The following is a 25,970-nucleotide window of genomic DNA, read 5'->3' on the forward strand; positions in this document are numbered from 1 at the left end:
ACATAGCTACTACCTATGTATAAACTTGTTCCGGCAAGTTGCGAACAGTACTGATTGGTCCCTTGCAGAGTGTGAGCCCAGCAGAGATGTAGCGCTAGCCTAACTCGATGTCGTTGGCTTCATGTGATTTGATGTCCTATGATTGAGCTAATAAATAGGCCTGGATCCTATGGACGTCTAATTCTCCTTAGTAATTTTGTCGCCTTGCCTTGGGCCCATCAAGGTCGAAAACCAGCCACCCGAGGCTTGATTGGTACAGTATCATAATAGGTATTCATCTATCTCTCACAGAATAACCAGGTGCGTAATTGAACTTTTCCCACATGTTTAATTTTTACAACTCCTTTTCACCATCCTCCTCTCTTACACAGGCAAGGACTAGACCCGTGCCCATCACTTCTTTGTCTGAGTGATCCCAAACGATGTCAGGTGTGGCCAATCTATAATCTGATGTTAGAATCTGCCAATGGAGACGAGACGAGGAAACATACCAAACGTTGTCCGATCTTTGTTGATATACGTCACCTTTGCCTTTTGTCCGACATGAATCTTCTTACCCAGCGAAGAGCCAAAACAGTACCCATAGCGTCCAAACACGGGACTATACTTTGCTCCCTTGTCTACCCTCCGGTCCTTGTTGAGCTTCTTCCACGCCATGCCCCTATCATCAGTCGCTGTCTTGCCCGTGTCGTAGTCAACAGTGATGCTCTGACACCGGTAGCAATTGGCCGTCAAAGGCATCTGAATGTCCCCGTCAAAGGTCAGCTCGCCCCAGTAGTCCTCGACAAAGGCGCCCGATGCGCCTCGTACGACGATGTTGGGACGGAATTTGGTCACATCCATGGTATACCCCTCATCTAGTCTCGATGTGACTTGGTCATTTGACTCTTCTGTTACGACGAGGTAGTGGGCGATGTCGTTGAACACGAGAGACTCTGGCGGATGGGCCAATCCCGGGAGTAGAGATTGTATACGACGTGTGAGGCGGCTTCTCGTGAGACCCGATTTACTGTTGGGTGCCATGGAGCCCAGAACAGGCCTGGACCCGTCTCCGATATAGACAAGGAGAACTTCAAACCCAAGACGGTCCGAGAACCAAGTTGACAGTTTGCTGTTTATCTCAAAGGCCATCGCCTTGCTTGCATGCAGGCTCGTCTCAAACTGTTTGCATTCCTTTGTTGAAGGATGGAGCGGGAATCGAATCTCGTCGGCTGTCTTCACGTCCTTGGCCGTGTCAAACTCGGTGCCTCGGCCACGCCAAGTCACGACCACTTCCGCAGCATTGGGACCTTGGTCTTGGTTATAGTCAATTGACGCCTGGAACAGCATCAATTGTAGATAGTAGCCCGCCAGCATGGTCTCGTATCTTGTCTCGCCAGTCTCGGCATCACGGTGGACCTTTTGCAGGCTAAAGGTGCGATCTCCGACAACCCCGTACTTGCCAATACGGACCTCTTTCATCGGCGAGCCTCGAAGCGCCTTGACTGGGTAGACATAGAGCTTTGGTCAAGAGTCAGCTGCGAGTTTTGCCGAGACGAATGGTTCTTGGATTACCTGTGTGACCTCCAACTTGTCTCCATCGTGAGGTCGGGAGGACACGACCAGAAGAAGAGTAGTGAGTGCCACGAGGAGCAATGTGACGACGATGATGCCATCGCCAGCTACCCCCAAGCTGCCCATGGTCATCTATCAAAGATTTCGGGCTGCGTAACAAAATGAAGTTGTTTTTGAAATTCGGAAAACATATGACAGAAAACGTTCAGCCCCGAGTCAATCAAGACCCGGGCATGGGTTTATGTAGGAGTCGACCATAGTTAAGCTTCGGCTCTTATCACTGCAAGTGGGTTGAGTTACCTAGACTATCGCTGGCGCGATGCAAGCGCCAAGAACCGCCCCAAGGATTCCTTTGCCTATTCTAGTAATTTCAGTGACCACATCCTTAGCGTTCAAGACGCATCGCTGATCCTGGCGCAACAGGCGGGGTGACATATGACGCCCTGAATCGAGTGCCCGGGCAAGTATCTCAACGACTCGGGGCCTTCCTATCCACGAACCAGATACTCTTTTCTACTTCCGGGTTGGCTTGGATTCGGACTGGAGACTCCGGGTATCGTCCACAGCGGATGTCTCGGTTGGGAAGCGATCCATACGTACCTACGTAAACTCCACCGCGGGGCCATTGCCATCCATCGTGGAGATACCGTTGATACTCGGTGGTAACTACAAAGATAATACACAACAGGGCACTCATTCAAACAGCACCTTGGCATCAACGGGTAGTATTTGCAATATTGACAATGTGTGCCGTCTGTAGACGGTCAAGACTTTATTGTACTGAGGTAATGTTCACATAAAAGAAAGCCAAGATGGATAGCAATCCAACTCCAAAGACTGACACCACCCACATGTAAAGACCAGAAAGTCGCTTCGCCGTGGCCGTATTCTCCTTCTTGGAAACTTGCAGCTCGCCAGCAAGTAGTGGTTTCAGCTGCTCCATCGCCTCCTCGCTATGTCCCACCTCGTGGAAAGCCTGTGTAGCGTCCGTCCCGAGCACTTCAGCTAGGATATCGTCGCCGCCTCTGGCAAACACTTGTTCAGTCGAGTCAAGTTGGAAGAGAGTTTGACTTACGGGTGTTTCGACATGTATTCGGTAATCTCGTACACCTTGTTGTCGATGACGATGTATCCAGATGATTGTGTCGACTTGCTAGCGACATCTTGCAATGTGAATGTTACCATGGCGGTATTTCTGTGTGATGATAAACTTCTCGGAGGTGGTTATTCCCCTGGGATGCAACAAGAGGGCTTCTTTCATATATGCCACGAAAGGGGCTAGAAGAGAAGCCATACGGCGAAGCGTGATTGTCCAGACAGCCCATCAACAGGCCTTGATTTGGAATCAATGATTCCACAGCTAGCTATTTGGCTAGCCAATTGCCCGATGGATATTTCGATGTTGCGACCATCTTGCTGTTCGTGCCTGGTTGCCAAATCTGTTACCAGATATGGCAACTTGTGCGGCCAACTGCCAAGATAACGATGGATACTCCAGTCAATCATAGCCAGGACGAGGACTGCAGTGAAATTGATCCTGTATTTTTGTCCTTTTGTGTCGTGTGGATCTGCAATGGGTTTTCTCTCGGTCGAAATAGAGTGAAGCCGTTGTCTTCTTCATATGGACTTCCCCGAGTCAACATCCCCTTATCTTCAGACGGAATCTCAGAACATCCCTACTCAACCAATTCCTCGAATCGTCCATTAGTCTTTTTTTTTTTTCATCTTGCCCATTGGCTTCTCTTTAAGCAACATTCAGCAACATGCCCGTATCTTGGCAGCTTAACCACAGCCTACCTAAAGGTTTGGCGCTCTGCTTAATCTTGCCAGGGGTTGTCGCCGTCGGCCTTTCTTTCTCGACGGAAATCAACAAGTCTCTCTCTTTGCTAGCCGCAATTGTTTTCCTTGGAGGTGCATTCTACCTCGGTCTTGGTGAGAATCTTTGATTTCGCCCCCTATCTACATCGAGCTGCTGCTGACATCCATCGTTGTCAGGCCCAAGACATAGAGCCGTTCTCAAACCCGACGTTTTCCAAGAGTTCAAACTCGCCGAAAAGACGATTGTCAGCCACAATGTAGCCATGTACGACGTTTTCCCTCTATCAAAGTTCTTTTTGCTCACTTACCATCGAATTCAGCTATCGCTTCAAGTTACCATCTCCCGAGTCGATCCTTGGCCTTCCTATCGGCCAGCATATATCCATCGGAGCAGCCATCAAGCAGCCCGACGGCAGCGTCAAGGAAATCATACGGTCCTATACCCCTATATCGGGCGACCACCAACCTGGCTACTTTGATCTCCTCATTAAGGCGTACCCAAAAGGGAACATCTCCCAGTTCGTGGCTTCACTTTCCATCGGTCAATCCATCCGGGTACGGGGTCCTAAGGGAGCCTTCACATACACCCCAAACATGGTGCGCCGGTTTGGAATGATCGCCGGGGGTACAGGAATCACGCCAATGCTCCAGATCATGACAGCCATCGTCCGAGGCCGGTCCAGTGGGGATAGAACGAAGGTAGACTTTATCTTTGCCAATGTTACAGAGCAAGACATCCTCCTAAAGGATGAACTTGACAGCTTGGCACGGGACGCGGGCATCCGCATCCGATACGTGCTTGACAAACCTCCCCAGGGCTGGAAAGGGGGAGTTGGCTACATCACGGCTGACATGATTACTGTAAGAAACCGAGCAAGGTCTCACTTTTTCAGGGGGTTCCGCTAATAGTGAACAGAAATGGCTTCCAGCCCCTGCTCCGGATGTAAAGATATTGCTTTGCGGTCCGCCTCCTATGGTTGGTGCTCTGAAGAAGGTGACTGAGAGCTTGGGATACCAGAAAGCTCGAGCTGTGAGCAAATTTGAGGACCAGGTTTTCTCGTTTTAGAAGGGGGGGACTACCTAACTATTCCATGTTTACTCTCGGTTGCCACGTATCTCAAATCAGATGGCATTTCCAGCTCGTATCAGTAGTCAGTAGCAGTAGTACTAGAACATGTAGATGAGGAGAGAATTAGACCGCCATAACGGATGACCCAAAGGACCCAGATTTATGACTTGGCCGTGACTTAAACAGGCATTGTGATCCCTCTCGATTATCAGTAGGTAGTGCAAATAAGGTCATGCATGCTCCACGCATCACGGTCGCAATCGCAATACCAAACTAGGTAGTCAAATCCAGAGTCTAGATCCCCGCGATAACGTTAACCAAGATCGATCAGCCCAAGTAGTTTAATCCTTCGGACCCATCATTCACGGCCTCCCGCGCCACAAGACATGTGTCATGTCCCAACGCCTAGTCAGGCCCATTTGGCCCCGGATAGACAAGAGGTCCATCTTGTTGCCTTTAGTGGTATAGCCCTGGTTGGCCCCCTAGTCCTCGTGTCGGCAACTAGTCTATCGACTTTATCGATCGCGTCTATCTTGGCTTTTCTCAAGGTTTAGTCGCTTCGGCCGCTAGAGATGGCATGTCCATAAGAACCAGCTCAACCTGCAACAACTCGTCGATCTTTTCAGCATCAAGCATCCATTGCAAAGGATCATCTTCAACTCAACTTTATCTTATCTCGATCTTCTTGTTTCTACAACAAGATGAGTTCCACTCCCATTCCGGGCACCGTCCAGCTCGTCGACATACAGGGCGTGGTCCACGCCAAGCATGGCGAGGGCCACAAGGACATCGTTCTCATCCCTCAACCCAGCGATCACCCGGATGACCCCCTTGCTTGGACTCCCAGACGAAAGTTGTTCAACATCTTTTGGGCAATGACCTGGTGCTTTCTGGCTGCCGCAATCATCTCGGGCTTGTCTCCTGCGTACCTCATGATCGAGGCCGACACAGGTATATCCGTCGCCGACCTTAGTACTGGCAACGGCCTCCTATATCTCTTCCTAGGATGGGGAACTCTCATCACTCAAAACGTCGCCCTCACCTGTGGCCGCCGCATTACCCTGGTCGCCTCGATCCTGCTCACCACCTTTGTCACCCTATGGTCCGCCTACGTCGAATCACGAGCCGAGCTGTTTGTCAACCGAATAATTCTCGGCATTGTTTCGTCTCCCATGGAAACTCTGATCGAGGTCATCATCGGCGACGTCTTCTTCATCCACGAGCGAGGCCTGTATATGGGAATATACTCTTGGAATCTCTGGTGCAGCGCCTTTCTCTGCCCTGTTGCCTCTGGCTTTGTGGCAGAAGCCCATGGCTGGCGTTGGATTCAGTACATCCTTTCCATTATCGGCGGAGTTCTTACTGTCCTCACATTTCTCTTTTTTGAGGAGACCATGTTCAGTCGTCCAGAAACAGTGCCTGCTGAAGCTCTTGAGATCAGCACCAAGGGCGAAGATGCCCCTGGCTTGATGGAAGCAGCGCCTCAACAGACTTCAGAAAAGTCAGAGTCCAGGGATGGAGAGCAGAAACCGGCCTCAATCTCTGCTGGGCGCCAAGCTGAATACCCGGCTGAACCAAAGACTTTTGTGCAAAGGCTAGCTCTACGGGGATTTCAGTCGCCACGACCAGCGACCAAGCGCGCCATCCTCCTCCCCTTCCAGCTTTTGCGATATCCGACCATCGTCTTCAGCGGCTTCCTTGTCGGTGGTATCCTCTCATGGTATAACGTGGTCGGAGGTTCCTTGGCTCTCATCCTCGGCAACGAGCCATACAACTTTGGGACCAACACGATTGGTCTCTTCTATCTTGCAGCTGTTGTTGGCGTTTCCATTGGCTGTGTCCTCTGCAGCACAACAAGCGACAGGATGGCCGTGTGGTTTGCCAGGAGAAACGGGGGCATCATGGAGCCAGAGCAACGCTTGTGGCTCTGCCTTGTGTGCATTGTCGCGCATCCAGCTGGTTGTCTGCTCTACGGGATTGGCGCCGCATACCATTTGCACTGGGTAGGAATCGCCTTCGGGCTTGGCCTCATCAGCGTGACTCTACCCATTGGATCGGCTTTGGCTTTCAACTACATCTTGGACAGTTACAAAGAGGTGGCAGGGGAGGGTCTCGTCACCTCTATTTTGATCCGTAACCTCATGGGTAAGTACAAAGATTCACCTCATATTCCAAGGATTTCTTCTCACATTATCCAGGTTTTGCCTTCTCCTACTCAGTCGTACCAATGATTGAAAACCTGGGCCTCAAGAATGCCTTCATCTTGATTGCAGTTCTCGGTCTTGTGCTATGGTGCATGTGTCTGGTCATGATTCTCATTGGCAAGTCTGTGAGGCAAGGTTCGGCAGAGAGCTACTGGAGGCTCGTTGACAAGTTGGGTGCTACAGCGCACTAATAGCATCCATGTTATGGATATCGGTCTATAGTGGCTATGTGGTAGTTATATAGTAATTACGGGCTTTATTTGCTCCAAGTGTTTTTGATTGCTTTATGTGATCAGTCTCAGCAGATCCACTTCAAAACCCAATGCGCACTAACTCAACCCTCTACAATCTTCTCTTCTCTTACATCCATCACAACTTATCATGGATCCAACACTGGAGCTTCCCAGCCTACAAGATGCCCCTATCCGCCACCCAAACTGCTGTCTAAGCTTTTCATCCAAACTTATTGAAATCTTGACCCGGATATTCTCCAGCACCGCCAATCCGGATGAAACATCAACTGTGCTCTCTATCGGAAGCGGCTCAGGGCTACTCGAGGCCCTCTTTCTCGCCCATGTTAAGGCCAAAGACGACTCAGGGGCTCCCAGCTTCAACGTGGAAGGTGTCGAAGTCCAGCAGTTGAGTGGGAAGCCCCCGGTCAACAGATATCTCCCAGAGCAAGCCATCTACACAGTTCGCGGCACTTGGGATGTTGTTTCCAGACTACAAGATCCCGATGTGACAGCCTTGATGTTTGTCTACCCACGTCAGCCTACTCTAGTGGCCGAGTACATCAAAGCCATTGACGAGCAGGATCTACGCATACAGACAATCGTTTGGCTGGGGCCTATGGCCGACTGGGATGTCTTTGAGCCTTGCTTTTTGGCCAACGAGCACCAAGCGAATTTAGAGAAGATACAGGGGGAGGATGCTGGGCTCGACGGATATGAGATGATGGCTGTATTGAGAAGATGAGAAGCAAGAAATCAGCCCAAAATTAACACATCAATTTTAACGTGCCAGGAAGCCACCAAGGACTACCCTGGATGATACCACTCCAGCTTAAACATTCTTAACGCTCCGATTCTCCCAGTTGAGTAAACACCATCAACACTGCCGCGTACCTATAAACCGTCAGAACAACTCTTGTGAAACGCTATGAAAGTCTTACGCTGCCGTCGCTCCAAGAGCCTCAAAGGGCTTCGAGGCCATTGCAAATGACAGTACCAGAAGGAATATGAGCACAAACGCCGTGATGACTCCCAGTTTCGCCCGCAACCCGTCCATAGCCTGGAGGACCCAGATGGGCGTGATCAGCATGACGATCCCAACGGCAACAATGACCACAGAAGCAGTCTTGTCCATGCGAGAGTCCGAGTAGTAAGAGACATGCTCGGCGTCATAGTCTGCTGCTGCCTTGTCCTTGTGTTTCCACATTGGCAAAGTTCGGATAGTCAGAGAGGTGTCGATGAGGCGGCGCAAAGGCGTTTTGTCTTTCTGTACCAGGCAGATGAGATCTTTATCATGTTCCAGGTACTCTTGTTCTTCGGCTGCTATTGCCACATAGTCGTGATTATAGTGCCAGTTTCTGATGCTTCTTATGTCGCGATGGGGTGCTTCGGGATACCTTCGGAGCTTAGACTGCTGAAGTACAAAGGCATCTGTCATTCATGAATAACCATTCATCCCAAGCCAGCTGGGGATGTTCCGGTGGACTCACTATATCTGTAGAGCTTGTCCGATATCAACTCAGTCAAGGCACTTCGATCTTCCGCATCTCCTCGAAATCTCCCATTGTGTCGGTCTGGTGATTCACGCTGGCTATAGTTTTCGTCCAGTTCCCTCAGCTCATCCTCCAGAACCGATATCTCATCCTGTAATGCAAGGGCCATTCGAACATTGAGAGCACCGAAACGACGAAGAACAAACCAGTCATCCTCGGATGATAGAAACTCAGTGTATCCTCTGTAACCGATAAATTTCCATGGTTTACGCTGGATTTCCTCTTCTGAAGGGGGCGCATTTTCTGGGTGACTCGATGAGTTCCGCATCGTCGAGCCCTGTTGTGTGTCTGAGGAAACACGGGGATGTATTGATGCCCTTTGCGACATTTCAGAGACTCTGGAAGCTAAGGCGTGCATTTCGCGTCGAATGCATTGCAGAGCAAGCTCCAAAGCAAGTATCCAGACGCACTTGGTGTATGGCCTAACAATTGGGCTGTGTCATGCAACCGACGTAGCCAAGAGAGCCTCGCTGGTGTAAAGCCCAACAAGGCGGAATGAGGTGGCGGGGGCCTACAAGTATTAAAATCACAACAGAATTAGCTGCAGTCTCAGGAGCTACATCGTCACAGTCTCTCGGTACTATTTTAGGTGGGCTACAGAGCTCACGTTTCCTACTCAACTCAACCTACCTAACCATATGTTTGATCCACGGGAAGTCTAGTTCATAGTTTAGTTTCAGTGATAAAAGAAGGCCTTGGGGGAGTTCATTGGAAGGGCATTTGCAAGGCCTGCCGCCCTTCTGTTTCTTAACCTCCTGTGAGACACCCTTGGGTGTACTCATTAGTTTGGACCCCAACCATTGGGCTCTCATCCTCCCGCAGCCTGCTTTACAGCTGAGACAAAATCAGGTGAGTGGCTTGGTGAGGCAGATTATCAGCAATGCGCTTCCTGTCCGCCCACTTTACTCTGCATCCATGCCCATAAAAGGCTATCTGCTACCCAACCATCTCCAAAGAATCGTCCGACCTGGCACCAGCTACTCCCCTACGAAACTACTTCATCATGACTCCAGAACAAAATATGATCCTCGAGGCTATGGGATTATGGCTCGCCCAGACGGAAGACGAAAAGAACAATCAGAATGCCATATCGTTCGAGCCCGATCTCTTAGATTCAGGCCGTGACCCCGTTTTCGAGGACGTTGTCAGTGGTGGCGGCTGTTTCGCCGGCCACGTCGAGCGCAAACCCAAGAGAATGATAGACGCATATCCTCCTCCTTCTCCTCCTCCTCGCATATCGCCTCGCAGGATCACCACTCGGCCTCGGGGCAATCCGACGGCTAAGGGCACTAAGAGAAGAGGTCCAGCAAAGAGCGATGCATCAAAGTCTTCTCCTCGCGTATCGCCTCGCAGAATCACCCTGCGGCCTCGGGGAAACCCAACAGTTGAAGGCACTAAGAGAAGGGGTCCAGCAAAGAGCAATGCATCAAAGTAAGAATTCCAAGAGCACATTCTATCTCCGCGCCTCACTAGTCATTTTCAAAGTTCGCGAATCGTGAAGGGCCCTGACAGTCAACCTTCCTCATATCCCTATCGAGGTTCCTATCAAGACGACTATCAAGATGCCTATCAAGACGACTATCAAGACGACTATCAAGACGGCTATCAAGACGACTATCAAGATGCCTATCAAGACGGCTATCAAGACGACTATCAAGATGCCTATCAAGACGGCTATCAAGACGACTATCAAGATGCCTATCAAGATGACTATCAAGATGACTATCAAGATGCCTATCAAGATGCCTATCAAGATGCTCATCGAGATGCTCATCGAGATACCTATCACGGGAAAACAAGGAATTAGGAAGAGCATGACCAAGTTGATGTGAGTGACAATGCCTTACAAGTCAAGTTTCAGACGGTGGATGAGTTAACTAGGAAGACACCGCGCTGTATAGGTAGTAAATAGGTAATATATCAGCGAAGAATAAAGTCCAGCGAGGCCTCGGAGAGTTAAGGTCTGTTTGATATAGGCAGGGGGGGTTCATCAATTACAGGAGTCAGGCTTCACCACTTAGGATTTGTATGAGCTCTCTCACAAGAGTCCTCTAGTTAGATTTCAATTACGATGCTTTTCAGTGTGGAAAGAGAAAGCATACCCGTAGACACCAAACAACGATCACGAATGGTTGCCTTGGGATATATATGACTTCCGTTCTACGTCAACCTTGAATCGCCTGCTCGATAAGTGTCGCAAAAGCTATTCATCTGTCACATACTCCAGCGCTTTCGACTTGGCCATGACTAGGGCCTAAGCGATTAATAAAAGGTTGAGGTTATTCAAGTCGTCAAAATAACAACAGGGCGTGGCTTATTAGCTAGCAACTAACCTTAGTAGCCCGCGGGCTATCCTCGTCCCCCCACTCCGAAATTAGTAGGTTAAAGCGTCATCTCTCAGTCAATGCCCTCATCGTCCAAATCAACAACAACACTCATTTCCTAGAAAAGCAGACCTTACAAGCTTGGTCAGCGACAGGAGGAAACAGCCCGGTTTCTGTGTCACCTTACACCCTTCAACCCTTCCCTTGAAACTCCTTCAACCCCGCACATACTCAACCCTCTCGGCATGCTACGCCGAGCCTTTTCCATCATGGCATCGTCATCCCCCAAGCGTTTTGTCCCGTTGAAGAAGGGCCCCCATGACGTTCCCAGTGACACTCCCGCTCTCCGGGGCGTCGTCTTTGACATGGACGGCACGCTTTGGTAAGATCGGCGCTTCCCCTTGCTTCGTTTATCTAGTTATGCGCCTCGGAGGTTTTTTTTACCCCAGCCAGTTCCCCGGCTCGGCTCGTTACCCTACACCGAGGCGTCGGATCTGGTTCAAGAGGCCGTGAAGGTGGAATATTGAGAGACAATGACTTACAGCGTTTGAACTGGGATGGTTCTTGACCGTTGTTGTGTCACTTTGCTTCAGACTACCATTTAATCGGGTTGTCATACACTGAATATGCCTGCTAACCACCATACAGCCAACCTCAGACTTACATGTTTGGAGAGATGAGGCAGGTCCTTGGAATCCCAAAGACAACAGATATCCTCGAGCACATCGACACCCTCCCAGACCACGAGCAAAAGACGGCCCTCGAGTCCATCCGCGCCATCGAGCGCGAGGCCATGAAGTCGCAGACCCCGCAGCCGGGCCTCATGACCCTCATGGCCTACCTCGACGCCAACTCCATCCCCAAGGCAATCTGCACCCGCAACTTTGAGGTCCCCGTCCAGAACCTCCTGGAAAAGTTCCTCGAGGGTTCTCGTTTTCACCCCGTCATCACTCGTGACTTTCGGCCACCCAAGCCTGACCCCGCTGGTATCCTACACATTGCCAAGGACTGGGGCCTGCAGGACGGAACCGGCGAGGGAGACGCCAGTGGACTCATCATGGTGGGCGACTCCATTGATGACATGACGGCTGGGAGGAAGGCTGGTGCTGCTACGGTGCTACTAGTCAATGACGTGAATCGAGAGTTGGCCGAACACGTCCACACGGACCTGGTCATTAGCACGCTGGATGAGCTGGTTGATATTCTCGAGCACGGCTTTGTTGGACGAGTAATGGATGATGAATGAAATGGGGAAAATCAGGACAACACAGGGCTCTGTGGAACATGCATCACCTAAACGCTGAACAAGAACGATACCAATTTTTTTCTTCACCAAGCAAAGGAAAGATCCCTACTCAAACGCTGATTTCATTTCATCTGGCTTTCCTACGTGGTCCTAATTCCTGTACGAGGGCCCTCCTCCTACACGGCTAGATACAGAAGAAAAAACCCCCAGAACCGAGATCGAACCAGATCCGCTGCCTCCTCAAGAGATAGCTGTGATCAGGCCCCTGGTTCTAGACGAGCTATGTAGTGATTTGAGTGTGATGATGGTCTGTCTAGAGACCACGATAAACATGTTCAAAACAGTGCGCCGAGGTATGCTAAACGAGTATCAGGGGGGGCTGGGCCGCTGTTTTCAATATGTGCGGGAAGGGGGGTGTAAAAGTGTACAGCTTTTGGGCATCACACGGTCTGGGGCGCTCTATACGCCATAGCCCGGGTTTGGTGGCAGTCCAAATCTTCGGTTCTCCCTTCGGAGCTCGTCGGGAGTCTCCTTTCGAGGTGGGGGAGGAGGAAGTGGGCCACCAGGGGGAGCTGGTCGGACCGGCAGGCTGAATGTCGTAGCATTTGCGCTCATAGGGCCAGCGCTCTCAGGGTAGCCCGACACCTTGGGGATCGAGTTTGTCGTGGCGACACGGGGCAGTCCAGGATGTGCCGAACCCGGCGTGCGGGCAGAGCCATAGCCGTTGCGAGGCGGCGATCGGCTGTAGCTCGAACCATACTGATCTCGAGGAGAGATGATTCCAGCCCCAGCAATGGGGATCTCGCCAGAGGTGGGAGTATGGCTTCGGTCTTCGGGTTGCGGCTGGCTCTGAGTAGGGGAGTCGCTCGACCGGAGGAGCTCCTGCGTCGCGGGAGAGAGTTGAGGGGCAAGATGGGATTTCCGGTTGTCACGCTCAATCAGTCCAATAGCCCACTCTCGGAGATCGACTGGTGTTCTCTTGGCGGCTTGAACAAAGGGATCGCGTTCCTGATTCTGTTAGTAAATGTCAGACAGACTGGGCTGTATCTCTTACAAAAAGCTCCTGGGGAGTTGGTCGAAGTTCAGGCTCCTTGTAGAGACACTTCTGGATCATGTCCTCGAGGATGCTGGGGAATGCATCACTCTTGGGGAGCTTGGGCGCCGGCTCATGGACAATCTGCTGGAGCAGGTCCAAGATACCAGCAGGGGCGCAGTCACCATCCGACAGCTGTTCGCTCGCCGCAAAGGGGAACTTGCCAATGGCAAGCTCCATAATGCTGAGACCGAAACTCCAGACATCCGACTTGACCGTGTACTTTTCTCCCTGGATTCGCTCAGGGGCCATGTAGGTAGAGGTTCCAACAAAGGTGTCGGCGATGGAGTTGACGAGCTCGCCCGAAACACCAAAATCGCAGAGCTTGATATGACCTCTCGAGTTGACAAGAATATTGGATGGCTTGATATCACGATGCATGATGTGGTGCTTCGTGTAGAGATATGTCAAGCCGCCGAGAGTGGCTTCGGCAATCTTTCCCAGCACATCGACGCGGACAGGACCAAACACCTTCGAGACTCGGTCAAGGGCACTGAAAAAGGAGTCAGCCATCGCATCACCTGTAACCAGTCCAAACCATACTCACCCAACGTCCATGTATTCCATGCACATAATAACATCATTGTTAGGATTCAAAAAGGCACCGTAGAATGTAACGATGTAGTCGGAGTGGCATCCATGCATAATCTGGAGTTCTCGAACGATTCGCTTCCGTATCTCTCGCTTGGCTTCGACGTGAATGACCTGAAACCATTAGTGTCTTGCTAAGTTGGGGCCGTGGTGGTGAGCCTACCTTGCGGGCCATGACAGTTCCTGTTGTGAGGTGCCTGACTTTGCTAACGGTGCCGCCGTTGCCAGAACCCAGCTCCTTGACGATCTCAAGGTCTTCGGGTCTCAGATCTAGCTTGTACTCGATTCCGATCTCCAACTGCTCGTCCCTGCCCGCATCTTGGCTCCCCGAGTTGAAGTCGTGTCGGTTGGTTTCGGCGGTTGGTGGGGGTCGAGGGGCGGCGGCTTTAAGGGCAAGGCCTTTGACATTTTTGCGCTTCATGGAGCGCGGAGCAAAGGGGTCGGCCATGATTACGCCGGGTGAGCGATCGCGCTCGTCTAGTGAGGGTAGAGGAGAGGTAGAGGTTGGGCGTAGCGAGGCCTGAAGTCGAGTTCAGTCAGACACAGCCAGTGTCTGGCTGGTGCTCCCCGCGACGTAAGATCGGAGATGAGGGCGGAGGAAGACGACAGCTCTCGGGAGCCTGCGAAGATGACAAGTGCTGAGATGCACGAGTATCGATCAAAGCAGCGACCAGAACAAGAGCCGCGTCGATCGAGGGGTCGAGGGCCGCGTTGAGATTCTCGCCTGGAATTGCTGTTCGGTGAAGTGATCTGGAGTCCAGATGGCGTCGGAGCACGCTGTGACTAGGTCGCAGCAGAAGGTGGCTGGATGCCGTCGCCGAGGACAAGAAAGAGTTCTTTGACAGAATGCGAAGCAAAGAACCAAGAGTATCCGTCGACCGTGGACTTATTAAGAGGTCTGGTCAAAGCGTCGCTGAAGATTGCACGGGGTGTCGTCTATCACGGCTCCTGGTTAGGCGCGGACAGGACAGTGGCCAGTGGAGGGCGGGGTTCGACCAACGATAACGTGACGGGAGTGGCTGGAGGTGCGCTGAGCGAGCTGGAGGCGCAGGCGCAACAAAGGACCGGACGTCGAGAGAACCAAGGCGGCAAACAAATCACATCAAAGAAAAGGGGGCCAAGACGGGTTTGCGATACAATCACCGTCTCTACAAACCAGCAGCGGCGGTCATCCAAATTATGTACCTCAAATCTGGTGGGCCACTCGCTGTAAGGGGAGAGAAGACGACGGGACGGAGTAAAGGCTTATAACACGGAGTAATTATAGCGGCTGATTGAGGCCCAAGCCCAAGCCCAGGAGGTGATGCCCCTGGCTGGCGATTGGGGATGGAGACTGGCCAGGTAGGGATTTGAGACACTCCACGCCTCGAGCTAGGTGCACGCATCGACTCAGGATTGCGACGAGGTAACATGGGAGCTGTGTGATAATTTAGGTCCTACATTAGATTCATACGACAGGTCAACCAACCCCCCATCTCCGGCCCCGTCTGGTTGACATCCGTGGCTGCCGTAAATCACGACACTGGTAGAATAAGAATACGCGGCATCCATTCAGATAGGATGTTCAGGCGAGGCTTGACAGGCATGATTTCGTCCCGCGGTTGAGCATGAAAAAAGGGATGATAGACCAGACGCTCCTGCAACCACCGGTTGATTCGGCACTATCACAAGGTCGGCACTTGGACCAGGTTTGACTAAGATTTTGGAGTCTTTGACGAATTGAATCCGGCTTCGTTTGCTAGAGAGTGAGGTTGCATTAAGAAATTCACCATCGATGTCGCGCATGGAGCCAAACGCCTTGTCCTTGTGTAGGTTAACTTATTATCCAGACCAGCATCAATGAGGAGGCTCAACTTTCATCACTGGATGAATGATTATGTCAGGAATCCTCCTCGGCTCTCAAATTCTCTACATAGCACCATGCCTAATACAAAAGGGGAAGTTCCAGCCACAACGCCACACTCCTGGTCTTGTGTGCTCTCATGGCTGGTCCTAGGATATTTACACCGAATATTGTAGTTAAAGTAAAGAGTAGAATGAAGAACTCGAGTTGAGTATTGTAAGGATTGATTTTAGAAACCTCGAGAGATCGCTCTTAGGATGTACTTCTATTTGAGTAACTGTCAGGGCACTGAAGAGCTTGCATACGCCAAAGCTGAGGAGGGCTGCACTCATTCGGTTCGGAACATCCACCATTCCGAGCACCCCTGCTCGTCGCGACAAGGCTGCACGCTGCACGTGTGTTGCTCTTCCAGCGCATGTCCAAAAAAATACCAAATACTAGAAGCTTTCCAGGAAAGCTCATCATCAAACTTCTCCCATCTTTATTTCCTCTTCTCTGCAAACGCGAGTCCAGTGAGCCTGGGAAAAAGCTCGCGACCGACTTTCTCGCTCAGCTCTCGAGCAATCGACCCCCGAAGCCGACCAAGAAAGCTTTGTTGCCTGCGCGGCAGCATCGCAAATCGTCAACATGAGCAACAGCATGCGCGATTTAATCTCTGGGGAGGCCGAGTTGGACGAGGAGGAGGACGATGAGTCTTTTGACGAGGATGATGGTGGCAACCGTAGACGGAGACCTGCCGTCGAAGACTCGAGCGAGGAGGAGGAAGACGATGACGATGAAGAGGAAGCTCGCAAGGTTTGTTTTTCGCCCCAAGTCTAAATTAAGGCACCGTGGCTTATGCGCCGATTCTACAGGTTCGCGAAGGTTTCATTGTCGACGAAGATGAGGACGAAGACGACGTTGACGAGGATGACGCTGATGTGCGACCCGTGGTGAAAAGAAAGCGAGAGCATCGCGACCGCGAAGAGGAGGAGCAACTAGATGAAGATGATCTAGAGCTGATCGGTGAACAATTTGGCGAGCGACCCAAGCCTCAGAGTCAGGTGAGTTTTCATGACGGCAGCCTGCGCGACCTCGACCCCTTGACACCTCTAACCTTGACCCCAGTCCCAGTACAAACGTCTTAAGCGCGGCCATCGCGGCGAAGATCGCGCATCCGAGCGTCGTGGCCTAGAAGAGATCTTTTCCGACGACGAAGATGACGCGGGCGAGCAACGAAACTATGGCAGGTCATACCGAGGACAAGTCGACGAGTTTGAAGACTTCATCGAAGAGGATTTCCCCGACGACCCTGATGTGAAAGCACGGGAGATGGAAGATGCTGAAGTCGCTCGACCCAGAGATCGCGGTGTTGGTCATGTCATCGACACCACCAATCTGGACAAGGACGCGTTGGACGACATGGAGGCTATCTTCGGCAATGGCGAGGACTACGACTGGGCACTCCAGATGGAAGAGGAGGAAGAAGACCGTGAAAGGGAGGAGCAGGCCATCGAACTCAAGGATGTGTTCGAACCGTCCCAGCTGAAGGAAAAGCTTCTGACCGACGAGGATAACGAGATCCGCTTCACCGACGAGCCTGAACGATTCCAACTCGACCGAAAGAACTTCAAGAACCTGCAGCTCACCGCCGAGCAGTTCAGAGAGGAGGCACGATGGATTACCAACCAGCTGTGGCCAAAGAAGGGCCTGGCCCCCGATCTGCAGAGCCCATTCGGCAAAGCTGTTGGCAAAGTTCTCGAGTTCTTCATTGTCGATGAGGTGGAAGTGCCCTACGTTTTCCAACACCGCAAAGACTACCTGCTTCATACTCGAAAGACGCGTAACCCCAACCGCGACGATCCCGATGCCCCTGAATATGTCATCAGTGCCGAGAAGCTACTGAACCAAGATGACCTCTGGAAGATTTTGGAGTTGGATATTAAGTTCCGATCTTTCGTGGACAAGAGGAACTCCCTCGAAAAGACCTTTGAGAACCTTCGAGGCTTGGATATCAACGACCCAATTGTGGAGGAGATGATTCCCGAGGCCACAACCATGGAGGAACTTCAGGATCTGCAGGACTACTTGCATTTCCAGTATGGACCCCAGCTCAAGGACCTTGCCGCCATGGCTGGCAACCTTTCCCTTACGAAGCGACCGGGTTCCAAGTCGAATCTCCTGGAGCGAGTCCGTCAGGGCAAGGCATACAACTTTGTTCGTGCCTATGGCATTACCGCGGACCAGCTCGCCAAGAATGCTTTGCGACAGGGAAAGAAGGTGTCTCCTGACGATGACGCTCAATATCCTATGGACTTGGCCGACAGCTTGATTGATGATAACTTCAGCACAGGCGATCAGGTCATGAACGCAGCACGACAGATGTATGCAGAGGAGCTGTTTGCCAGCCCGAGAATGCGCAAGCATTTCCGAAACTCGTACTACCAGGCTGCTGAGATCAGCTGCCGACGAACCGACAAGGGACTGCGCAGGATCGACGAGACCCATCCTTACTATGAGGTGAAGTACTTGCAGAACCAGGCCATCGCCGACCTTGTTCATCAGCCTGAGCTCTTCCTCAAGATGATGAAGGCCGAGGAGGAAGGACTGGTCAGCATCAAGCTTGATATGCCCGCCAGATATGACTTCCGCAGGCAGCTCTATCAGGAGTTCGAGTCGGAGAACTTCAGTGATCGAGCGGAACAATGGCGGGAAGAACGCAAGAAGGTCCTCGACCTCGCATACCCCAAATTGGAGAAGATCATTGCCAAGAACGTCAAGGAAGTCATCCGAACGTTCTGTCAGGATGAGGTGCTCAAGATGTGCCGAGAAGAGTACGCCAAGCGACTCGACCAGGCGCCTTACAAGCCCAAGGGCATGATTTTGGGTACCACTCCTCGTGTGCTGGTTCTCTCCAATGGTATGAGCGACCCTGCTCGCGATCCCGTCTGCTGGGCTTGGGTCGAGGAAGATGGACGAGTGATTGAGCAAGGAAAGTTTGGCAATCTTGCTCGAGACGAGCGCCAGCGGGAAGACTTTGTTGAAGTTGTCAACCGCCGCCGACCCGATGTAATTGGTGTCAGCGGCTGGTCTGCCGATACCAACAAGCTTGTGCGTGACTTGGAGACTCTGGTTACCGAGAAGGGCCTTATGGGCCCCGAATTTGAGGACCCCGACACAAACGACTACCGCACAGAGCCTTTGGAAGTTGTGGTGGTGAACGATGAGGTCGCTCGCCTGTACAAGGACAGCCCCCGAGCGCTTGCCGAGCACCCAAGCCTCAACCCCGTCACGAGGTACTGTGTTGCTCTGGCACGCTACATGCAGAACCCCATGAAGGAGTACGCCGCCCTCGGTAGGGATGTTACCTCCCTCTCTTACCACCCGTGCCAGAACCTCCTCCCCCAGAGAAGTTGGCCAAGTACCTCGACTCGGCGATGGTCGACATGGTCAACCTGTGTGGTGTGGATATTAATGAAGCCATGACCGACAGCTACACTGCCAACCTCTTGCCGTACGTCTCGGGTCTGGGACCACGAAAAGCCTCGAGCGTGATAAAGGCGATCAATGCCAACGGCGGCGCTGTTAATACCAGAGATGAGCTCGTTGGCGATCCCGATAGCGGCAAGTTGCCAGTCGTGGGCCCCAGGGTGTGGAACAACTGCGCGAGTTTCCTCTTCATCGAATACGAGGCCACTAACCCATCTTCTGATCCCTTGGATAACACGCGTGTGCACCCTGAAGACTACGAACTTGGCCGCAAGATGGCGGCCGACGCTCTGGAGCTTGACGAGGAAGACGTCAAGGCTGAGACAGACGAGAACGGCCCAGGTGCAATCGTGCGGAAGCTCTTCAAGCAAGATGAGCAGGACAAGGTCAATGAGCTTGTCCTGGAGGAGTATGCAGAGCAGCTCGAGAGGAACTACAGCCAACGCAAGCGAGCCACTCTGGAGACGATCCGTGCCGAACTCCAGGCTCCTTACGAGGAGCTGCGAAGGAACTTTGGCCTCTTGACGGCCTCCGAGATCTTTACCATGTTTACGGGCGAAACCAAGTTGACTCTCTGCGACGGCATGATTGTGCCCGTCAACGTGCGAATTGTCAAGGATGACTTTGCCATTGTCAAGCTTGATTGTGGTATCGAGGGCAGAGTCGAGGCTCATGAAGCCAGCCACCGCGCGTCCATCAAGGAGGTGCTCAGTGTTGGACAGACAGCGCAGGCCAAGATCCTGGACATCAACTACAAGGATTTCATGGCCAAGTTGTCAATGCGGGAAGACTCGCTGCGGATTCCGTACAAGCGACCAATCAACTTTGGACGTGATGGGTGGGATTACGCCCTTGAAGCGGCGGACAAGGAGGAGCTGCGGGAGAAGGACAAGACCACGGGCCGAACGCAGCGTGTGGTCAAGCATCCCAACTTCAAGCCGTTCAACGGTCTCCAGGCCGAGGAGTACCTCGGATCGCAACCCAACGGCGAGGTGATTATCCGTCCCTCGTCCAAGGGTAACGATCATCTGGCGGTCACGTGGAAGGTTGCGGATGGTGTCTACCAGCACATCGACGTGCTGGAGATGCAGAAGGACACAGAGTTCTCGGTGGGCAAGCTGCTGCGCGTTGGCGGCAAGTACACGTACAGTGATCTGGACGAGCTGATCGTGGAGCACGTCAAGGCCATGGTGCGCAAGGTGGAGGAGATGATGCGGCACGACAAGTTCCAGAGCCGATCTCGGGGAGAGACGGGTAAGTGTGACAAGATGGATTGGATCAGACAGGGGACATGATGCTAACAAGGGGCTGCAGAGAACTGGCTAACGACATACATCAACGCCAACCCGAACCAGTCAACGTACGCATTCTGCATCGACACCAAGCACCCTGGGTACTTCTGGCTGTGCTTCAAGGCCAACCGAGCGGCCAAGGTGATAGGGCTGCCGGTGCGAACGATCCCGCAGGGCTTTGAGCTCAAGGGTTACCAGTACCCCGACATGCGAGCACTGTGCAACGGTTTCAAGCTGCGATACCAGAACGAGTTTTCCAAGATGGGACGTCGGTAGGTCGGCAGCCAGATAGGCAGGCTGAAGGGACGGCTAAGGGGGAGAGCGGGAAGCACATGTTTGATTAGACTTGGAATGAGGATGAAGCTGCAAGTGTACTTTAGGCGTAAGTTAATGAGTTTTCTTTTGCGAAACGAGGAGATAGAGGCGAGCTATGGCAGCAGGGAAAAAATGAGAACCAAAACCAAGCTTAATCGACATGATTTGACGCATATCGGGCGGTTTGCCTAGGAGTGCATTCACATCAAAGGGGAAGTCGAGATTGTGAGATGAACCCCAACGATAGGCATCCATTCGCCCTATCTCGAACCGACTTTTGACTCACTGTGCCTAGTTGACAATCTCATGGATGAGCATGATTGCGTATCATGTTGCGCCATAGACTGATAACGTTTGAAGAGTGATATCACAACCCAAACCTCGGAAGGCAACCGAGTTAAACTTGATAGGAGATGATACGATCAAGATAGAGTATCGCGATATCTATAAGCGTATGCAGGTAGTGATGACCATGAGGTGAACCATGATTACGGTTACGCCATGGCCGAGATGGGTTGATAAGGTGCTTCTCGAGGGGGAGTCAAAGGAAAGTCACGAAGCCAGCCACGCGCTAATGTTGCCAACTCTGAGCATAATGACCCATCTGGAGATATCACAAGCACTCGGCCTCCAGTTGCGTAATTCCCAAACAGCTTTGAACACTTGTCCACTGTATCAAGCAAAGAGTCGGCGATTACGATAAGAATGGGGCATAGGGATGATCATGGGACCTCTCTTGGAGTCTACTGGTTCTTGTTGCTTCTGGAACGAAGCGGATACCTCGGGCGTGGACATCGCGAGAGGCGCCATGAGTGGCGAGCTGTGACGTGTGGCTCATGCATGAGCGATCGCGGAGGGGGGAAAGCTGAAGTCGCGGTTTGATCTCAGGGGGTTTGTTTGTTCCATGAGGCTCAAAAAAAGGGGATCGAGAACTAGCTGGAAAGAGCTCGAGCTCAATTGAAGCTTGCAATTGGGCAATTGGAGCCCAACTTGGCTGAAACCCCTGAGAGTTGCTCGAGTGCTTTCTGTTGTTCGAGGTGTCGTTCGGGAATGGGTCGATGAGGTCATGTGCACCGCTGCGCCTGACGAACAGGAGCGCGTGGCCCGCTGAGTCAGTTCCAGTTTCGGGGACCCACCCCAATGTCGATGTCGGCCAGGCAAGATGCTCGAACTCCGAGAACGGCATCGGACTTGGGGGGGAGTTTGTAACTTGTCTATCCTATCATGATGGGGAAAACTTGATGAGATCGGGTTCTTGTTACGTTGGAAGAATGGCGACCCACACGTTGGTTTTGGGAAGGAGGCTCGTCGGTAGGTAAAGGTAGATTTGGCGGGTGGTTCCCCGGCAGATGCGGCTCGTTGGAATTGGTCGATGTGACGCTGGGAGTAGTAAGAATCAGCCAATATCCGCGACAAGTCTTCTGTTTTGCATCTCGAGACGAAACAAGACGATGCAGGCACGTCTGGACCTCAATTGAGTCTCTAGACTCACGATTACATGCTTGCACTCTCTCGTATCTGTTGACGACCTTTTGCTCAGCTATCGCTATCAGCGGCACTCTCCTAGGGCGTACGCCGGTACCTGCGTACCCCGGATCCCCGCAATTTAGCGGATCCTCCTCTCTTGTGGCCAGGCGGACCGCCCGCCGCCGACCGCCGAAGAGAGAAAGGGAAGGAGGCAGGGAACAGGAGACCCCTGCTGCAGCTTGAGAGACACACCGACGTCAGTTGCTCTGCTCACCACGAGGTCACCTGGTCCTACACGCGCGCGCCGCCGCCGCCGAAGGAAGAGGAGCTTTTTGCTCACGCGCAACATGTTGCTGCTGCGAACGCACGCACCGCCTTGGTCAAGACAAGAGGGCGGATGGCGTGTAGGTGCCGCCAGTCAGAGAGGACAGCACAGCAAACTTGACCATGGATGGGATAGCTAATCTGTCATTTAAGCGCCGGGGAAGGAGCGGCCAAGGAAACCCTGCTAAAGAATCTACAGTACAGTACTAGATTTGGGAGGGTCAAGGGGAGGCGAGATTCAATTGAGCCCATTGACCACGGGCAATGGCACGAGCATCGTCATGGGATTCGAATTGCACAATCTGCCTCACGGCCTGTGCTCAAATCACCTCAATTGTCTCTGCAATTGCTCGCAATTTCAATCTCTCCTTTGTCCCGGGTGCTGGAATGTTTGTGACTCTTTCCCCCGCAGTGGTAACGTGCTTGTAGAGCTTCGGTCGTGAGAGGCATAGAGTTGGGGCGGCGGCTGCTTGCGTCAGGTCACGCGATAACGGACGGGATGGGGACGAGACCCGCCCGCTACTGTACCAAGACAAGATCCCCTCCCCACTGAGTTGAGAAGGTGGAGCCAGAGTGAGGCGCTGCTTGCACCGAGACCCATGATGGACCATCATCATCATGAATGATGGGGAAAGAAACTGGGCCCTTGGTTGCAATGACTCTTCCGTATGCGTTGGTCAATTGATCCATCCCAGTCTCCGGGGCCGGCACTCGCTCGCTTCCATCTTGTTGGGGGGAGATGCCTCCAGTTACCTACTGTATGTAGGTACCTACCTATGTAGCAGACAGGGGAGGAGCTTTGGGGAGCTTCCCCTCGTCGACGTCCTGCCTAGGGAACATCGGCCGGGCCATGACCTGATTGGGCACGAGGTGATGCCATCACCCAGCGTCCCTCGCGTGACTCTCGGGATATAAAGCTTCGGAGCTGTCCCTGGATTGCATCTCGCTTTATCCCATCCAGCATCTGTCTGCCCATCAACAACCATCAACGCCAACCAATTGCGAACCAACGACAACATCTCTTTTTGAGATCCAACACCTTCATCCGTCTCCTCAAGCACACCTCTCTCCAACAAAACTCCAACACACATAATACAGGGATCCAACGTTGATTCACTGCCTACACAATCAACCAACGCTCAATCGCCATCATCCAACACGTGCCCGTCTGCCTTGAATAAGAGCATCTGAGCAACAGCTACACAAGAACTTGACTTGTTCCTCACATCACATCGCAACACTTTACTCTCACACACTCATCAGCATAACATCGCCTCCCAACTAGTCCCTCACACCTCTTTCATCAAAAGTAAGTTTATAGTCTCCTTTTCCCTGCCGCCTCCCGCCACTTCCTCGTCCCCCTGCGACCTCCTCCCTCCTCCGTCTCCCGGAGTCGAGGTATACACGGAGTACCTGCCTCGCCGCCCAGTACAGACTCCGGCACCCCGCACCCGCATGGAGCACCCAAACTCGCTCACCCGGGGAAGGGGCTCCCTGGCGATTGCCGTTCGTGTCTGCGTCTGTCTGGTGACGTTTGGCCGGGCCTCCATTTAAAAGCCATCCAAACCCCCTTCGTTCTCGAGCCTCTTGACCCCTCTTTCCCATCCTTCATCATCCTGATCATCCATCACTTGTCATCTACAACTACATCTTCGCATCAACACGACTCTCATCCATCTGTACCACCAAGCGTCTTCCCCTCTACACCTCTCACAAGTTAGCTTGCTGTCTGCCCCTCTGCCTCCAACCTCATGCTGACTCCATCTTTCGTAGTGACTCGCTCTCACAAGGCCAACGACCGTGACCACAAGGGTCTCGCTGAGGGCACCGCCCTCCCCACCGAGCATCTTCCTCGCTTCTTTGCCAAGCACGGCTATGCCGATGTCGACCCCAAGAAGGTGAAGAAGGACGGCTCTGGTCGAGGTAACTGGTATGTGACTCGGAAATCTCTTGACTATACAACAGCGCACTAACACGGCTACCAGGGGAACCGTCAACGACGACATCGCTGACGAAGACTTCACCTTTACCAACGCTCGTCGCCGCTCCAACAGCAGCAGCTTCTCACACCACGTCTCAGACCTCAAGACCAAGTTCGAGGTCAACGAGCCCGAGCCCGTCTTTGAGGAGTCGGTCCATGGCCCTGAGGAGGAGGACCATGAGGACCTCACCAAGACCGACTCTTCCGAGAGCGGCCGATCCTCCTCCTAATCGGCATATCGCATCCTCCTCGAGAGGTCGATAGTCATACGCTCGCTGCCATGTTTGGCAGCAGCAACCTTTTGAGGGTCCAACTGTACAAGGAACTAGGGGGGGCAAGGTTTGATCTTTTTTCTTAATGCAAGCATGAAACGACATGGAATGAAACGAATGAAACAACAGAATTATCAGGGGATGAATACTTGATCAAACGGATGGGGAATCGGAACGGCAATTTTGGACGGAGTTGACGGACCCTCGTGGCTATTCACTGATCTCGACGTGGATCATCATGGTTATGGACCGCCTGTGAAGACTTCTTTTTCCACGCGGCCAGATGTATTACTGTATCACTAGCTTAGCTTATCAACAAAGCGACGACAAGGCTGGAAAGATGCTCATATGAGCCCAGCCGAAACCACTGTGTTCCTTGCATGAGTTCCGCGTCTTGTCATGACTATTTGTCTCATTAACATCAAATGCCCCTCTTACAACACGCATATCCGATGAAGATGCGGTCTTTCATATCCGGAAACCACTAACTCAGCTGGGCTGCCGGGCCTCAAGACCCGAGACCATCACGAGTTCACCTGCAGCAAATGAGAGCTGGATAGGGACATGCCCAGAAACCCATTGAGCGAATAACCAAAGCGGGTTGCCCTGTCTATCCTCGACAAAAAAGCCCCCTTCATCTCTTTCTCTTCTCTACCCCGCTCCCTCAAACTCCCCTCCAGCACAGTATCAGGAGCAGCAGCCCACGGCGGCGCTGTCGATCCCTCGCTTGCGCGCCCATCCCAAGAGGTTGCTAGCGCTGGGAAGGGGTAAGCGTCACAGTGCTCCTTTGTGATACTGTGTGTGCTCTTTCGGCGCCCGGCCGTGATGGAATGTACGCAGGGGAGTTGTCCCATTTGCTGTGATGGGAATGTATGGATGCTCGTGGATGGTGGTTGGTGGGTGCCGGCATGGTGATGCTGAAGCTGGAACTTGTGTTTTGAAAGTTGCTTTTTTTAAAGCATGTCTACATGTTTTGACCCTTCTGGATAATACACCATGTATTACAATACCAATTGATCACCAGCATCTCTCTATCACTCTCTACCCATCCAAAGTCATCGTCCATGTCGTCGTCCTTATCGCTATCGCCATACATGACCACAGTGGAGATTGACCCTCCTGCGGATGTGACCTGCATCGCGATGGCCCGCTGTAACACCCCTAAACTTACAAGGGGGGTTAGCAAGAACCCCGCGATACCCGGATGGGGTGGCGGGTTCCTCGTGGTTGGCCCGGGCGTTGGGTCAAGCCACCAAGGCTGGGGGCGAGGCTGAACTGTGGTCTGTGCGTTTTAGCACGTCGAAATTTCCTGGAGAGCTTGCGAGG

General features: G+C 52.4%; 10 protein-coding genes across 10 annotated transcripts; 7 read left to right on the plus strand and 3 right to left on the minus strand.

Annotated features, from left to right (window-relative positions):
* Positions 1-393: 393 nt before the first annotated feature.
* MRS44_007682 (uncharacterized protein) lies at positions 394-2,739 on the minus strand (the record flags this gene model as incomplete). Its single annotated transcript, XM_046280046.2, has 6 exons — positions 394-440; positions 492-1,500; positions 1,555-1,672; positions 2,159-2,220; positions 2,399-2,579; positions 2,630-2,739. The coding sequence occupies 6 exons, from the start codon at positions 2,737-2,739 to the stop codon at positions 394-396; spliced, it is 1,527 nt and encodes a 508-aa protein (XP_046134312.2).
* Positions 2,740-3,317: 578 nt separating this feature from the next.
* Positions 3,318-4,438, plus strand: MRS44_007683 (uncharacterized protein; the record flags this gene model as incomplete). The annotated part of the gene is made up of 4 exons (XM_046281082.2): positions 3,318-3,486; positions 3,550-3,637; positions 3,693-4,233; positions 4,289-4,438. The coding sequence occupies 4 exons, from the start codon at positions 3,318-3,320 to the stop codon at positions 4,436-4,438; spliced, it is 948 nt and encodes a 315-aa protein (XP_046134310.2).
* A 704-nt stretch (positions 4,439-5,142) lies between these two features.
* MRS44_007684 (uncharacterized protein) lies at positions 5,143-6,836 on the plus strand (the record flags this gene model as incomplete). The annotated part of the gene is made up of 2 exons (XM_046283545.2): positions 5,143-6,586; positions 6,640-6,836. 2 exons carry the CDS (start codon positions 5,143-5,145, stop codon positions 6,834-6,836), a joined length of 1,641 nt encoding a protein of 546 aa, XP_046134309.2.
* Positions 6,837-7,026: 190 nt separating this feature from the next.
* Positions 7,027-7,620, plus strand: MRS44_007685 (uncharacterized protein; the record flags this gene model as incomplete). Its single annotated transcript, XM_046269289.2, has 1 exon — positions 7,027-7,620. One exon carries the CDS (start codon positions 7,027-7,029, stop codon positions 7,618-7,620), a length of 594 nt encoding a protein of 197 aa, XP_046134308.2.
* Positions 7,621-7,717: 97 nt separating this feature from the next.
* MRS44_007686 (uncharacterized protein) lies at positions 7,718-8,786 on the minus strand (the record flags this gene model as incomplete). Its single annotated transcript, XM_065620618.1, has 3 exons — positions 7,718-7,769; positions 7,817-8,306; positions 8,366-8,786. 3 exons carry the CDS (start codon positions 8,784-8,786, stop codon positions 7,718-7,720), a joined length of 963 nt encoding a protein of 320 aa, XP_065476690.1.
* Positions 8,787-9,431: 645 nt separating this feature from the next.
* MRS44_007687 (uncharacterized protein) lies at positions 9,432-10,260 on the plus strand (the record flags this gene model as incomplete). Its single annotated transcript, XM_065620619.1, has 2 exons — positions 9,432-9,859; positions 9,930-10,260. The coding sequence occupies 2 exons, from the start codon at positions 9,432-9,434 to the stop codon at positions 10,258-10,260; spliced, it is 759 nt and encodes a 252-aa protein (XP_065476691.1).
* A 761-nt stretch (positions 10,261-11,021) lies between these two features.
* On the plus strand, positions 11,022-11,998 carry MRS44_007688 (uncharacterized protein; the record flags this gene model as incomplete). The annotated part of the gene is made up of 2 exons (XM_046273774.1): positions 11,022-11,134; positions 11,401-11,998. The coding sequence occupies 2 exons, from the start codon at positions 11,022-11,024 to the stop codon at positions 11,996-11,998; spliced, it is 711 nt and encodes a 236-aa protein (XP_046134306.1).
* Positions 11,999-12,457: 459 nt separating this feature from the next.
* Positions 12,458-14,130, minus strand: MRS44_007689 (uncharacterized protein; the record flags this gene model as incomplete). The annotated part of the gene is made up of 4 exons (XM_046269286.2): positions 12,458-13,006; positions 13,053-13,584; positions 13,639-13,796; positions 13,846-14,130. 4 exons carry the CDS (start codon positions 14,128-14,130, stop codon positions 12,458-12,460), a joined length of 1,524 nt encoding a protein of 507 aa, XP_046134305.1.
* Positions 14,131-16,152: 2,022 nt separating this feature from the next.
* MRS44_007690 (uncharacterized protein) lies at positions 16,153-20,561 on the plus strand (the record flags this gene model as incomplete). The annotated part of the gene is made up of 5 exons (XM_065620620.1): positions 16,153-16,320; positions 16,380-16,568; positions 16,633-18,859; positions 18,898-20,247; positions 20,308-20,561. 5 exons carry the CDS (start codon positions 16,153-16,155, stop codon positions 20,559-20,561), a joined length of 4,188 nt encoding a protein of 1,395 aa, XP_065476692.1.
* A 3,581-nt stretch (positions 20,562-24,142) lies between these two features.
* Positions 24,143-24,602, plus strand: MRS44_007691 (uncharacterized protein; the record flags this gene model as incomplete). The annotated part of the gene is made up of 2 exons (XM_046281081.1): positions 24,143-24,321; positions 24,377-24,602. The coding sequence occupies 2 exons, from the start codon at positions 24,143-24,145 to the stop codon at positions 24,600-24,602; spliced, it is 405 nt and encodes a 134-aa protein (XP_046134303.1).
* Between the last annotated feature and the right edge of the window lie 1,368 nt (positions 24,603-25,970).

This window comes from Fusarium solani, assembly GCF_023522795.1.
Source record: "Fusarium solani strain SB1 chromosome Unknown bctg00000004, whole genome shotgun sequence".
NCBI classification, from domain to species: domain Eukaryota; kingdom Fungi; phylum Ascomycota; class Sordariomycetes; order Hypocreales; family Nectriaceae; genus Fusarium; species Fusarium solani.